General features: G+C 46.1%; 1 protein-coding gene across 7 annotated transcripts in view; it reads right to left on the reverse strand.

Moving 5' to 3' along the window:
- KANSL1 (KAT8 regulatory NSL complex subunit 1) overlaps positions 1-15,765 on the reverse strand; it is a 185,464-nt gene that overhangs the window by 2,966 nt on the left and 166,733 nt on the right. For 4 of the 7 annotated variants that reach the window (XM_082706481.1, XM_082706480.1, XM_082706482.1 and 1 more), the window contains 7 exons: positions 12,419-12,590; positions 6,000-6,182; positions 5,325-5,513; positions 4,822-4,970; positions 1,187-1,308; positions 565-622; positions 218-330 (listed from right to left, as the gene is read on the reverse strand). In XM_082706481.1, the coding sequence (XP_082562607.1) occupies positions 218-330; positions 565-622; positions 1,187-1,308; positions 4,822-4,970; positions 5,325-5,513; positions 6,000-6,182; positions 12,419-12,590 (986 nt within the window). The remainder of the gene's footprint in view (positions 1-217; positions 331-564; positions 623-1,186; positions 1,309-4,821; positions 4,971-5,324; positions 5,514-5,999; positions 6,183-12,418; positions 12,591-15,765) is intronic. The other 3 variants (XM_082706485.1, XM_082706486.1, XM_082706484.1) reach the window with 1 other exon arrangement.

The following is a 15,765-nucleotide window of genomic DNA, read 5'->3' on the forward strand; positions in this document are numbered from 1 at the left end:
CTGGACAGCGACCCTATGGCTCAGCAAGGCTCCAGCCACGTGACCCTTATACCCTCATTAGGTCCAACGAACAGCCAGGAACGTCTGCGTTCTCAGCCCTCAACAGTGGACAGACACACAGAGCAACCCAGGGGCGGTGGCAACCCCATGGACCCAGCGCCCAACTCCCCGCCCACCCTCCCTTCCCAGGCCGGGGAACCTGTGCCTGCCCCGTCACCTGCTGCCCCGCCGCTGGGGTGGCACACTCGTGGTCCACAGCCACCGAGCCCTCTCCATCTCCTCACATTTGGCATGAAGGGCGGCGAAGGCTGCGTCAGATAGGTCTTCGACCTGCAAGAGAACAGCTTCACTGGTTCCCTCTCTCCAGGAAGCCAAGCCCAAGTAAAGCTAGAGCAATTCTAGAACCAGCCCCAGCCCTTACTGTGGGGGCTGTCCCCGTCAGGACAGGAATACAGTGAGCTTGTACTTGACACTCACGGGTCTTCAAGCCCCTAGGGTGTGCGCGCGCGTGTGTGTATAGGCATGGGTGTGCGTCCCTCCAAGAGAGAACGACCATGCTGTTACCTCCTCATTTTCCTCGTCAGGACTCCCCTTCAGAGACCGAAGATCGACCTCACGCCAGCTGCCAAAATCAAGACAGGACAAGTGTGAGAGAGCAGGGCAGCCGGGCAGTTGAGTGTGTCTGTGTGAGAGCACGCTGCCCTCTGCCTTGGTATTCCCAAGGCCTCAGAGAGGGGCCCCACAAAGGACAGACACAGGGAGCCGGCTGGGAGCTGTGACAAACAGCAGGCAAGGAACTGTCCGCAGGGGACCACTGCCAGCCCCGGCAGACTGCTAGCCTGTGAGAGCACATACACGGGGCTGCCCACTTCTGAAGCTGTCCACAAAAGCGGGTGTGATTCCCAGGTGAAATCCTGCTTTGCTGCGGACAACGAATTCACTACTGGGAACACACTGGGCTGTCAGACAAACACGGCTACAGCCAGCATGTGGCCTGAGGTCTGGTTGGTACTCTTTATTAAGAGAACGAGAGAATGATATACAGAAACAATTTCACTGTTATCAGGGAAGAATTTCTCTTAAAGACATGACAAACCTAAGGCTAAGACCCAAAGCTCGGGGACAAGAGGAGAAAGAGGCAGTAATGGAAGAAAAGGGCAAGAAGCCGATGAGCAAAGGCCTCTACCTGGGAGTAAGGATTTCCTTGTACTGTAGTTTCTCTACACGAGTTGTTGCAGCAACAGACATTGGGATGACAATGTTGTTAATGTCGAATGAGCTCTCTCCCCTTCTCCTCCTCACTGGCTGCTGTAAGACAAAGGTGAGTTTAAAGGGGTGCCTGGGTGGCTCAGTTGTTGGGCATCTGCCTTCGGCTCGGGGCATGATGTGCAGGGTCCTGTAACTGAGCCCCACATCAGGCTCCCTGCTCCGTGAGAAGCCTGCTTCCCCCTCTCCCACTCCCCCTGCTTGGCTTCCCTCTCTTGCTGTGTCTCTGTCAAAGAAATAAGTAAAATCTTAAAAAAGACGGAAAAAAAAAGAAAAAAAGTCTAAGCCCCAAAGTCGTATGTACCACTTAAAAAAGTGTATTTACAAGGGAGGCACAATTCTGCAAACGTCAAATCCGACACCTGGGACATAGAATAGGATGGCCAGCACCCGGCCACCTGCACTGAGGACGAGGTCTCCCCCTGTGACATCCTCAGGAGAGCCACCATGTGGCTCCCGAGTCTCTTCCTTCGTGGGCTCATGTGGAAGACTTCTACTGAATTTTTGCAGGGGTGCTCACCTTGAGGCCTAAAGTCAGGCTGTGCTTCTGACCCCCCCCCACATACACTTTAACTACCCCCCTCCGTTAGAGACAGCAAGGGGAAGCAGAAAGGATGACGCTATCACCCAGGCCCTAGAGGCCCCCACAGCCAACGCTTCCCTAAACCTAGTGCACCCTTAGGGTTAAGAAACGGGAGCTTCCTCATCCTGTAAAGACCTCAGGGCACAGGCTCAGCTCAACGGATCATCTAACCTTGGACGTCATGAAAGCACCTCCTTCTTGCAGATTTGAACTCTTCAGCTAAGTCTGCACCCACCATCTGCTCAGCCCTATGGGATATCCTGTCTTTTTGACTACTGGGGAAGAGTGGAGAGCTTTCTAGCTCTATCAGTGGAGCTGAGTGGAGGGAAACAGAGGAAGAGGACCTGGACGTGCCCACACAGCTCACTCCTGAAGAAGAGAGATTTGCTTCTGCAGGTTGAGAAGTTCAAATTCTTAGGGAAGAAGACTAACAAGGGTCCTGTATCAGAGGACGAGGTGAGCATCTACAGCAGCTCGGAGGCCAAAGAAGGAATACAGGAGGGAGCTGAAGGCCTTGGTTGGTTTCTCGGACGCAGGCAAAGTCCACCAGCTGCTTGGGCCCACCCTGAAACAGACACTGGTGGCTGAGTGGAGAGGGGCCAGAGGGCAACAGTGGGATGACACATGTGCTACCATGGCAACAGCACAGCTGGAGACACCCAAGGGGCTGCATTTCAAAGCCAAGCCCCAAGTGCGATCAGCTCATGAAGCATGATGAGGAAGACACCGTTCCCTACAACTAACCGCCCCACTCTCTGCTCCTGGAGGGTGATACGGGATTGATTCAACCCATCCCTTCAGGCATTCTGAGAATGCCAACAGGCGGTGCTTCCTGGGCCAGGCCTTTAGCCTGCTGTCGCCTCTCATGTCAGCCCACCACAACGTCTTTTTCCATTTCCTTCTCTGTCAAATGAGGACAGATGGCTTCTACCTCACAAATTTAAGGTAAAACTGGTTAGCCAAAATGGTCGAAGAGAATTCTGCAAATCTTGCCTGGGTCTAAGAGCTAAGGCTCAGTGACCTCACACCCTGAAGCCTCTACCACTGGCCCATCTCTGCTAAAAGGACACATCCCATGACCGGAAGTGTACCTCAGGGGAGCTCAAGAGAGCGCTCTCCCTGCAGGCTGGTCAAGACTGAATGTGGAGCTGGCAGAAACAGGTGTGTTTTCCCCTGAATCTTCTGGGCCTGCTGTTAGTACCTTCAAGGACAAGAGATTGGAGTGGGCTGAGGACAATACCCGTGGAGTTCTGTCTCAACATCAAGTTTTCTACTATGTATGTATGTATGTATGTATGTATGTAAGTAAATAAGTAAGTAAGTAAATAAATAGATAGATAGATAGATTGGTCAATAGGGCTTGAGCCCTGCCTCCCACCAGGCACTCATTGGATCTAATTCAACTACTCTCTCCTGTTTATAGAGCCAGAGGGGCAAAACAGGTGATGGGAATGGAAAGTGGTTTCTCAGAAGCAAGATGAAGAGTGCTTTGCCAAGAAGGAGAGGGGAGAAAAGGAACAAAGCATAGAAGCAAGCACAAGGTTCTGGGATGCCTTCTCTACCAAATCAGAATCCTCGGGGATTTCCTTTTTTTTTTTAAAAGCCACAGGAGGTTTCTGAGGTGCCCAACAGCTTTCAGGCAGCGCTACCCCACACAACCTCCCACCCCCGTTTCTCCCCCTCATTTTCGGTATCTGGCCTATCCTCCTTCTTACTATTAAATAAATCCACACTTTTAGAAAACATCAGGCAGTGAGAGCCATAAAGGTCAGTGCAGATACAAAATCTGTACTCAATAATTAATAAGAAAAAATTTCAAACAATTCAGGCCTAAGGGAACATCCTCCAGACAAGGAGGGCTAGGAAGGGAAAGAGCGCTGAAGTCTCTCCAACTGTCAGATCTCAAGAGTTCAGACCGGAATCCTCTGGTTGACTGATATCCTCTGATGGGAAACGGAGTTTGTGATAGACACTACACACCTATTTAGACCAAAATTTGTGGGTGACAGAGGTAAAAGGGAGGAATAAAGAGGTCATTTGGAAAAGAGTGATTTTGAAGAGCAAAGACAGAGAACAAAGCGAGCCCATTTGTGAGCTTATACGTTCCCTGAAGCGTGCTCTGAAGGGGGCTCTAGCGTGTGCACACCCCCACGAGTGACCTCAGTGACGCCGAGCTCACACGTGCATGTCATGGCGAAGAGCTGGCTCTGTGGTCACACGGCTTGGGGCTGAGTGGCAGTCATAACCCTCACAAGCTGCATCCCTTTGCAGTTTACTTAACCTTACAAAGCCTCAGTTTCCCTGCCGACAGAGTAAGAATCCTTCATATCACCTACATCTCAAAGGGCAGTATTGGGATTGAATGAGCTAACACAGAAAAGCATGAAGAACAGACACAAGAAACACCATTTTATTAGCACCATCACCATTATTATCATAAATACCACAGAAAGGACCAGTCAGTGGGCACCAAGAAGCTCTAGGTATATGTTTCAAGGAGGCAAACACTGAGGAATTAAATATGAGAAAGAAACTAGCGGGAATGTGTGTCTGGAATGGCTGTGCTGACAGCTTTCAGCGATGGCGCGAGGCCCTGCCTTCTCCCCTCCGCTCACCAGGAGTGTGAAACTAAGGAAATGGAATGCCTCCAGTGTTCCTAAGTCCCTGTCCACTACCGCTCCTCGCGGGTGAGCTTCTGGAACCAATGGGATCAAAGCCATGCTACTGCTGAGTGCTGGGTGAGACCTAACCCCACAGACCACCTTCAGGGTGTGTCTCAGCATCCAACTTCCCACCACGGAGAACACAAGGTCAAATACCATCCCTTGGACTAAAAAAGGACACATCGCGGTGAGCTGAGCACCCCCAAATGCCCTGGGCCTCACAGCCCACTCCCCGCACTGTCCTCCAGAGCCCTCTGAGGAGCTGGGACTGCAGAGGGACTGGCCAGCCAGCTCCACACAGGTACTTACAGACGCGCTGGCCGTGACCTGTGGGCTAGAGCTGGTGGGTGCCGACGTGTCTGAGGAGGTGGAGAGCTGTCGCACCAGGGGGCTGTGCGGGGGATGCTGGGCGGCCGCCAGGTAGCTCGAACTGCTCATGTCCGTGTGATGCTTCAACACTGCAGAAGTCAAGAGAAAAGAGGGATACGTGGCCACCTCAACTAGCTCTCCTTCCAGCACAAGCCACAAATACCAGCAACGGTAAAAGCACGGTAAAAACACGGTAAAAGCAAAACGCTTTCTAAGCCTAGAGGATAAAAAGGTGAAGCAAACTGGTTGCGGGAGGTAGGGGGCTGGGCGGAGGTCACTGCAGCAGTTAGAAGTAACCTGCATTTAGAAGCGGTAGGGGTCCCTCTACTCTGCCTTCCTAGAAAGTGAAGGTCAAAGCTGGGGGCGATTGAGAGAAGCCCAGGCTGCCCCAGAAAGCCCTGAGCAGATGCAGATGCAGGCAGAGGTGCCGGGCCTGGCCCTACCTTCACTTCTCTCAGATGAATGGTCTCGCAATCTCATTTTGCTGGGGTTTGGGTCGTGCACAGGTGGCGGTGGGTTGAGCAAGCGCTCTGCTTTTGGCGCTGTCACTCGTTCCACCATAGGCACGGCCCCCACATCGTCTAAGTGCTGCCTGTGGGTCCTGTCAGGCCGAGTTTGGTGATGGGACAGCTCTGAAGAGGGGAACAGAAAAGGAGCTGTGAAATCTTCTCTCCATCTTTTATTTGAGTTCCAAGCTCTCGAGTTCGCTCTAGGCCAGTGACAGACACCCAGGGCAGCAGGAGAGTCCTCTGGGACTGCCAGTCCTAGCAGACAGCACGAGGGCCAGGACAGGCTGGGCAGCCCACAGGGCCCTCGAGCAGAGAGATCTGCAACCAGGCTACAGGAGACAGCCTGCCCACAGCTGGAGCCAATGCCATGTCACTGCCAGCTGTTCATCCCGCACTCTGGGTCTTGCCCCGAGACGCCTGGTGTCTGGAATAGCCTTCGAAGTCCATGCGAGAACATCCAAGGCAAGCAGAAGTAGACTGTGAGCTGAATTTCTATGAGCCAACTGCTTCTCCCAACCCCGAGATACTGCCACAGCAAAACAGTAACTTGAGAATACAAAAGGAAAAGAGAATAACCAGAGGACGAATCCCAGGTCCTCCGGAACTTACTGGCTGTTGTTAGGAAGGAGTTGACCAACTTGTGCCTGTCTTTACGAGTTGGATCTGGCAGGCTGCCCGGCATGGGTGCTCTGTGCTTAAGTGAAAACTTTTTGGGAGGTTTGATTTTGTCAAAAGGCTTGTTCTGCCACTGAGATTTCAGCATGCTCTGGAAGTGCAGGCTTGTGGGAACATCTGCGAGAAACACGAAACACTGCGGGTTAGTCCAGACACCTGGCCTCTGGACTCCTCTCTCAAGAAGGGAGATGCGTCTACCGGGAACCCGCGCTCCCCACCCAGTGAGGGTCCACATCACACCCTTTCTTCTGTGCCCAGTGGGCAGGACGGCCTGGCAGGGCAAGCACTGTCCTGTGGAGCAGCTGGTTACCTGAACCTTACTGAAGGTCATTCTTTTATTCACAAGCAAGTCACTTTTGCCTTTCATTTTCAAATTAAACAAACATACACCCCATCTAAAAACACCTTTTGATACATCAATGGAGTTTTCTTTGTTCAGGAATTCTACCAAGTCTGTTAAACTTTACTGGTTCCAAAGATTGATAAACACCCTGCTTCAATTCTCCTAGAGTCTAAAACATTTAAACCTAATACTATCAACACAGTTAATCAGGATATATTCATTCAACAAATACTTACCATCTACTGAGAACTAGGCCCCCTCCTTCCTAGCTCCTCACCTCCCTATCACCCAGGCCCCAGAGGCCCCCACGGGCCTCTAATCGGTTCTTTTTTGCCGATCAGTTAATACTCAACATCAAAAATTAATCTTTTAAACTATAATTTTTACCACTTTGGTTTACCATTATTGTACCTTTTCACTTTCTTAGTTCTGTTTTTTATTTTCTTAAGAACATGCCATTAAGTAATTTCTTTAGAAAAAAATTTTTCTAGACTGAAACCATTTTTCTCTCAGACCTTAAAAACTGTCACTACTACTCTACTTTATTCTAACATTCAGTGCTGTAGATAAAATGGAAGCGGATTCTTCCTTAATTCTAGGTGGTTTGTTTCTTCTTCAGACTTCTGGAAAAAACTCAAATACAAAACAGCTCGTTGTGTATTATCGGACTCTAAGGTCAATCTAAGGAGAAATGCTTTCTTTTCTGCCATCAACACCAAGTCTTTCAATCCATGAACGTGGTAGATCTATTTGCTTAGGTTTTCTTTAATTTTCTCTCAGCATTGTTTGGCAGTTTTCTTTTTACAGGTCTTACACTTGAGAATTAATTTAAAATCTGTATTTCATTTTGATATAAGCATCATTATGATCTTTTTTAAAAGACCAAACAGGTTCAAAGAGGTGAATTAACTGTTTAAGGATACACAGTTTAGTAAGTCAACCAACACTCAAACTCAGGTATGTAGAACCCTCGAGCCCACACTCTCAGCCACCACACCATGAGATTATTTGGTTCAGAGAATGGAAAGGTGGAATGTTAAGATTTCTCAAATTACTGGCAAGAAGTGGAGTGTACAGGGTATTTTTCAAGGCAGTTCTATAGTGTGAAAACATTTAAACACTCTTTTCTATAGTATATACCATGGACCTCATGACACTTTAAGAACAAATTTGAACACTGGGCTCCTCAGGACTGGAATGAACGTATAACCCTGGGTGAATAAAATAATTCTGTTCTCAGGGATGCCTTTCCTCAGTCGGAAAGCAGCCAGGTCTCAGCGCCAGACATTATTTTCCAGTTCTGTGAAAAGACCACTGTTACGCCATTTATTATGGCGGTCCAACAAATCAGGAGGCCTACTGAAGTTTTAAAGGTAATAAATATTTGCTATATGTCTAAGTACTGAGGTACAGTATGTAAGGACAGTGCTGTCTTCTGAATTTTTTTTTTGCATACTCATTCCTTCTTTTCTACACTTAAAAACAAATTCACCTATCCCAACCTTAAAAGATAAACATCAGCTTTCAGCAACCTCAAAGTTGGGGAGATACCAACCAGACCGAGGCTGTTGGATCTCGTTATGTTTCCAGCCCTTCCACTCCTCTCCGAGTCCCTCAATAAAATGGTTTGATTCCCCCCACCCTCCTAAAGAAGAGCTAATGTTTTTTTTAAAAAAGGATTTCCCATTAAAAAACAATCAAGATTGACTTGAGGTTATTAACGGTATTTTTTGCTGTAATTCAAAATGGTTAGGGAAAAGGATGTGTAGGAAATAAAGCATTGTCTGGAGGCACTCTGAAAACTGGGCTAAGTGGAATGTCTAGAGGCCCCACAAAGGGGAAAACACTTCCTCCATATCCCAGGACACCCCTTGTCAACAGAAGAATTGATTGGCCAAGTCTATATAATGGGACAACAGAAGCATAGTGATTTCACGTTTTCCTTTTACTTTATCCAGTCACTGCTCTACCAAACCTGAAAATTAAGCCAGGAAAAAAGGAGGTAGGGAAGAATTTAAGAGACCTGATTTATAATGGAAACAGTACCCTGACTAGACATGAGAAGGCCTGGATTCAGGTCCTAGTTCCATCACTGAGTAGAAGGCAAAAACAAGAACAAACCACTTAGCTGGGCTTTTTAGCTTTATTGGTAAAATGAGGTGGCAGGCCTAGATCTGGGAAGGTAACATCCCAGCACACATGCTCTAGAGCTCTCCTTTCCTCTGTTGCAGACAAAAATAAAAAAATCAAAGCACTGTTTCCCCTACGGTACCCCGAGACCTTAGATTTATCTTTAAAAATTACAGATGATACAAAGCCACCACCAATCAGAGTAAGCACAAGAGAGGACGGCATTTGTTACTGCTAGCCCAGACTGACGGAGTCTCTCCCCTTCTTTTTTTAAAAGGTTTTATTCGACAGAATGAGAGAGGAGAGCGCTGGCAGTGGAAGCAGGAGAGGGAGAAGCAGGCCCCCCACACTGCCACCACCTCCCCGTCCTGGCAGAGCAGGGAGCCTAATACAATCCTGGGATCATGACCCGAGATGAAGGCAGTCGCCTAACCAACTGGGCCACCCAGGCATCCCTGACTCTCTCCACTCTCAACACATTACATCAGACTCCAGAACCATACCTAATCCCCCACCCTCATCTAATGCTCTGAAGGAGGAGCTGCTATAATTGAAGAATACCACCGTGTGCCCTAGAGTTGAGGTATTAAGCAGAATCAAGAGCAATTTCCCCAATAAACCCACCGAACAGGCAGTTAGGGATAATAACAAACTGCTCAAAGCACACAGGCTGTTTTACTTTGCTAGAAACTTGCTGTGTGTTTAACTCCTCTAAGAATGAACTGGAAGTCCGTTAAATCCCCCAGCCAATGAACAAAAATGATCTCTTAGGAATTGCTGGTCTGAGTTCATGCTCTAAATAAAGTCATAACACCTGAGATCCATGTAGTGCTAAAGCTCTGAAATGGGATTAGATATGCAGGACCTGAAGGTAAGCAATGAAAGGGTATGAAATAGAAGAGAACACAATAGGGACCCATTCAGCCAGAAGACTTCACACATTCCGTTCAAGTGCCATTATCAGAGAAGAGGGTGCAGATGCCTGATCAGGTCAGTAACAGGAAAACAGAAATGTTAAAACAGAAAATAGGAAACTAACATCATTTTAAAGTTACTATTTCCTCAGACAAAATGAAAAGACTGACTTCATGCTTACTGGAGGGGTCTGACATTTCACGATTCACTTGACTGTTTTGCTCATTACTTTCCACCATTTTCTCAAGCGAATTTTCTAGGTTTGTTTCATAATACTCACTTCCTCCTCCTGCTGGTTAAACTGCGGTAGCCTCACATACACCAGTCTTGGGTAAGCGCTCTCAAAATAGCATAGATCCTCAAGGCCAGCAGGTGGTGCTCTTATGAAGCTCAAACTCAAGTTAACATTGTACCAAGGTTTTAGACTTCCTCTACATTTCCATGCTAAGGATTGACTGGCTTGTTAAGGAAACAAGCTCCCCCTCCTAGGAGTACTGAAGAGTTACCACACTCTAATGCCTTCACCTTGCAGCCCGGCACCCAGCTCCTCCAGCTCCTCCAATTCTACCATCTCTAGCCACACTTAATCTAAATGGCTGAGGGGTGGTCAACATGGGAGAAAGAGCTCTAGTACTGAGAGCTGCAGTTGGTTCCCATCCCACCTACAAACAAGGTTAGGAACCATTAGTAAAACTACCGGAAATCTTGCCATCTCCAAGTATCTCCAAGGGAACTGGCTGTAAAAGAGTGACCCAAAGGTCAGGTGTTACATTGGCCGCTAGTCTTCACTGTTACTTACTATTCTACACAGTGATCCATGGGGAATCTCGATACTCAGGAAGTGCTATTCACACAGAAGAATGGTGCCCTTTGGAGTTGGACATCTTTGTGAAAACCTTACAACTTACAAACATTCTGAATGTGGTAATTTGCTTGGATCAAAACAAAATTATCCAAAAGGAACAGTATTAACTGTGGTAACGGTCTCACCCAAGTCAAACCACAGAAAGTCTAAGGCAAATATGTTCCTACATCCTACTTGAAATAATAAATATATATATATTCTCCTTTACAGTCTCGTAAGGAAACTTAATGACCAACTCTCCTGTCCAAACCCCAGTATCATGGTTAGGAGCTGTGTGAGACTGGGAGACAATGAGAAAGGAAAAGTATTTAAAGGCAGGCAGGAAAGTGAAGATGCTAAAGACCAGAGAGGAGAGTCTCCACATCTTTCCTTCCTTTCTCCCTCAATGCTACCTACAATAGTTTGAAACTGGATGGAGTAAGGAAGTGTAAAGGCACCAGTCTGTGAGACAGAGAGTCTGAGCATATGTGACTGGGGGATGGGGAAGACAATTCCCAACTGTATATGGGAATGCAGTTGACAAAGAAATGATCGCCATGTTTATAAGCTGATATTCAGTGAGTATGGAAGAGGCCTTATCAGAATCAGAATGTAACTACAGGCTTCAGGCTTCTTTATTCAAATATGAGATCCTGAGAAATGCAAATGTGATCCTGAGAGAGCAACCCAAGAAATGCTCCTAAGTTTTCCAGGCGGCTCCACTTACAGTCCGAGTCTAGAAATGGGTAGAAAACTGATTTCCCTGAATAACCTGGCTGGGTAGAAGCATATTATATAGTGAAATGAAGGACATGCATCAGATGACATGGGTTTGAATTCTAGAACCATTAAAAACTCATTACCATTCAGCCTAAGATAAAGCACAACTTTTCTAAGCCTTTTCTTGATCTACCACAAACTGAAGTTAACACCTTCCAAGATTCCTGAGAGAAGCAAATAAAACAAGTAGAAGGTCCTTTGTAAACCATAAAATGCTATACAAATAAAAATCTCAAGTTATATGAGCTATAATCCAAATGGCAAGAGAAGGTAAAAGCCAATGAACCTTGGAATCTGAAGTACACAGAAGATGTGTTAGGGTTTCCCACTCATTATGTTCTAAAGTTTATTTACTGCTCCACCACTCCCGACCTGAAATAAAAACCCTGCCTAGCTTGCTATCCGTATGGTCCAAAAGTTTATAAACTTTTCCTTAAAAGGGACAGATGAGGGGCGCCTGGGTGGCTCAGTGGGTTAAGCCGCTGCCTTCGGCTCAGGTCATGATCTCAGGGTCTTGGGATCGAGTCCTGCATCAGGATCTCTGCTCAGCAGGGAGCCTGCTTCCCTCTCTCTCTCTCTCTCTCTGGCTGCCTCTCCATCTACTTGTGATTTCTCTCTGTCAAAATTAATAAATAAAATCTTTAAAAAAAAAGGGGGGGGGGACAGATGATAAATAATTTGGGCACTGCAGGCCAAACCATGTTCAGTCTGGTGAACTATGTAATATTACTGCCACTCTAGCAGAAAAGCAGCCAATGACAATGTGTACACAAATGGGCTGGCTGTGTTCCAATGAAACTTTATAAAAAATAGTAATTACTGACACCTACCCTAGAAGAGAATGCCCTCTTCTGTGTGACAGTTGATCAAACACTGCATTACGATAATCCCCTCTCCTTTATCTGTTTTTCAAATTACTGAATTTTTTTTTTTCCCCCTACCTAAATCCTATAGCTGCTCCAGGACTTGTTATCAGAACTCCCTTGATTAAGAAAGAGCTTGATCGAATTATTCCTGCTGTCAGGTGACTTCTAATAAAAGTGGTAATATTAGTAGAAAACTTGGGCCATATGGCTAGCAAAGCTAGGCAGGGTTTTATTTCAGGGTCAGGAGCCATTTGAAAGGCTGGGGGGAAATCTCTCTCCTGGCAAGTTGCAATCTTTTAGTGGCACATTCTGGTCTGGCAGATCTGCTGCACCCTATTTGCAAAATTCTAAGTGACGATGTTGACTGAAATTGATACCCTGATAGCACCAGATTGTACCAGGATCCTGGCTGACTTTCTTTCACTTTGAAGCCTTTAAGTCTCATTTAAACTTTATATTCTGTGGCCTTTCTTACCATCTGGAAATGCTAGGACTGGGTGAACACAAGAGTCCAACTGGGAAAGGCGTTCCAACAGAGGGGCTTCATAGTGAATTTCTGGAGGCATGGTGACGGTACTGCCTGAGCCGCACAGTGCACAGGAGGGGTTCACATCACAGCCAGAGCGCGTTGTGCTGTTCCGGTGAACCTGTGAAAAGCCAAACAAAACTGACAATTCAGTGTCTGATAAAAGCCAGCTCTCTCTCATTATCCCAAAGATTCAAAAGACTCTTTCTAGATCACTATATACCACTACTAACCAGAAGTTCAATTACTTTGTTAAAGAGAGTCCCTTTTGGGGCGTTTGGGTGGCTCACATGGTTGAGTGTCTGCCTTCAGCTCAGATCATGATCTCAGGATCCTGGGATCGAGCCCCAAGTCGGGCTCCCTGCTCAGCGGGGAGTCTGCTTCTCCCTCTCCCTCTGCCCCTTTCTCCCACTCATTCTCTGTCTCTCTCCCTCAAATAAATTAAAAAACAAAAACAAAAAGAACCTTAAGAAAAGAGAGTCCCTTTCCTCCCACATAATAACCTTCAAAGCAATTAAGTAAACTTGCTTCTTCTTCAATGACAAAACTCACTTGCCGCCAGAGACCTAAGCACTTACGTAGGTACCAAACTTGTGAGTTTAAAGCTACTGAAACTGTGTTGGGAACCTTATAAAACCTGAATGTTTCCACCATCTTGATGCGTTTCAACGGTCCCTGAGATGAATAATTGGCGCCTGATTCCCACATGGACATGACTTGCTCTCTCCAGCAATTTCATCCACTGAAGAGCCTGAATAACCAATCACACCTCTCCTGTTCTTTTCACAACTCCTTCTAAAGACTTTCAGATGGTCTCAAACAAGGTGGCACGTTTCCCTGGACTACACAGAACTCATTAGCTACATTCTGACGAGTCCAAGATCCATAGTTATAAAGTTCATGCCTAAGCAATGAAAATAAATTTGGAGGCCCCTGGGTGGCTCAGTGGGTTAAGTGTGTCTGCCTTAGGCTCAGGTTGTGGTCTCAGGGTCCTAGGATGGAGTCCCGTTTCAGGACCCCTGCTCCGTGGGGAGTCTGCCTCTCTCCCCCCTTCTGACCCTCTCCCCTGCTCATGCTCTAATAAATAAATAAAAACTTAAAAAAAAAAAAAAAAGAAAAGAAATTTGGTATGGTGACTGTTCACACCACAGTCTTTATATTAGAGTAAATTCAAGGGGATAGAAATTATTCCCATTAAACTTTCTTAGTATACATGCAGGCAGGTTAAGAATGAACCTTGCCTGCTATGTAATCTAACTCTTTAAAAGACTTCTTGGGGCGCCTGGGTGGCTCAGTGGTTGGGCCGCTGCCTTCGGCTCAGGTCATGATCTCAGGGTCCTGGGATCGAGTCCCGCATCGGGCTCTCTGCTCAGCAGGGAGCCTGCTTCCTCCTCTCTCTCTCTCTCTCTGCCTACTTGTGATTTCTCTCTGTCAAATAAATAAATAAAATCTTAAAAAAAAAAAAAGACTTCTTAATATTGGGGGGGGCTTAAAAAAAGGTTTTTTGTTTTGTTTTGTGAACAATTTTAATGCTTTGAGGAGAAAACTTCAGGTCATGCTGAATGCAGGATTCCTAGGCTCTAGTGTTAGGACGGACAAATCTGCCATGTGCTAAATCACGACCCATAAAGTCATCTGGGCAGCATACAGCATACAATTCTAGAAGAAAAGGACTTCCCTGTGGAACAGCACCATGAGAAGGGATGCTCTGAGCAAGGGTAGTATCGTAACAAAAACAAAAGGGTAGCCTGGAAACTGCTAGCAAAAAGTCTACGATGACTGCAAGAGCTGCACTCAGTGTCAGCACAAGCCTCTCTTGAAAACTATTTGCCTTTACAGACATGTACAGGAGAAAGATAAATATGAGAACAACATGGTCTTTATCGACATTCCCCACTGCCTCCTTCATGCAACCACACAGATGGGTGGCATGTAAAGCAGGTCCTGTGAAGGTCAGACTGGGCAACTCGCACTAGAATTCTAATAAGCTGCAATTGTAGATGGCACTGAAAGGGAATTATACCAACTAAACATGACACTACTGTGTAGACATTAGCCAGTACTGTTTTGGGAAAAAATATCCCTTGCTCTCTATTTAATCAGCACTAGCTTTCTCTTTCAGATAGAACTGAAAGAGAATATGCCGGCAGGAGATGAAAACCACAGACCATACAGTAGATGAATGGGAGGATTTAGGTAATTAGGTAGATCTAGAAATTGCACCAAAACTTAAAACATTAAAAATAAATTAGAAAAAGTTATCAAAATAATAAATCTTAAAATGGAAATAGGTTTTCCTCATAAACTAACCCATGGCATCAATTAGCTGAAAAATGAACATTCCATTTTGTGGCTCTAGCATACCCTTAAGTCAACAGCCAACAGACTGGGTGTAGAGAAAAAAGAATATGGCAAAAATGACAAAAACTAAAGGAAGAGATTAAGATAAAGAACTCAAAAAAGCACTAGTTAAGTTAAAAACTGGAAACTGTGTATACATATGTAGTATGTGTGTGTACAAATTATGCATTTCTGTGATATTTAAATGTTAACATATTTTTGTATTCCATCTAATAAGGGAATAGCATATATATGCCTAAATAAAGGGAGAGGCCCAGACAGTCTATTTCACTGGTCAAAGCTTTAAAAACATTAAGGAGGGACACCTGAATGGCTCAGCCGGTTAAGTATCTACCTCCAGCTCAAGTCATGAGCCCAGAGTCCTGAAATCAAATCCCACATCAGGCTCTTTGTTCAGCGGGAAGCCTGCTTTTCCCTTTGCCTGACACTTCTTCTGTTTGTGCTCTCTGACAAATAAAATATTTTTAAATAAATAAATAAAAGCATTTAAGAACAGATCATTTAGGGACACCTGGGTGGCTCAGTTGGTTGGACGACTGCCTTCGGCTCAGGTCATGATCCTGGAGTCCCGGGATCGAGTCCCGCATCGGACTCCCAGCTCCACGGGGAGTCTGCTTCTCTCTCTGACCTTCTCCTCTCTCACCTTCTCACTCTCTCTCTCTCTCAAGTAAAAATAAATAAATAAATAAATAAATAAATAATAAAAAAAACCAGATCATTTATTATTATTATTTTTTAATTTATTTGACAGAGAGATCACAAGCAGGCAGAGAGGCAGGCAGAGAGAGGGGGGAAGCAGGCTCCCCGCTGAGGGGCTTGATCCCAGGACCCTGAGATCATGACCTGAGCCGAAGGCAGCGGCTTAACCCACTGAGCCACCCAGGCGCCCCAACAGATCATTTTCTATTCAATTAAGATGGTTGATACTGGGGCGC

Source organism: Mustela nivalis (assembly GCF_964662115.1).
Source record: "Mustela nivalis genome assembly, chromosome: 17".
In the NCBI taxonomy this organism is placed as follows: domain Eukaryota; kingdom Metazoa; phylum Chordata; class Mammalia; order Carnivora; family Mustelidae; genus Mustela; species Mustela nivalis.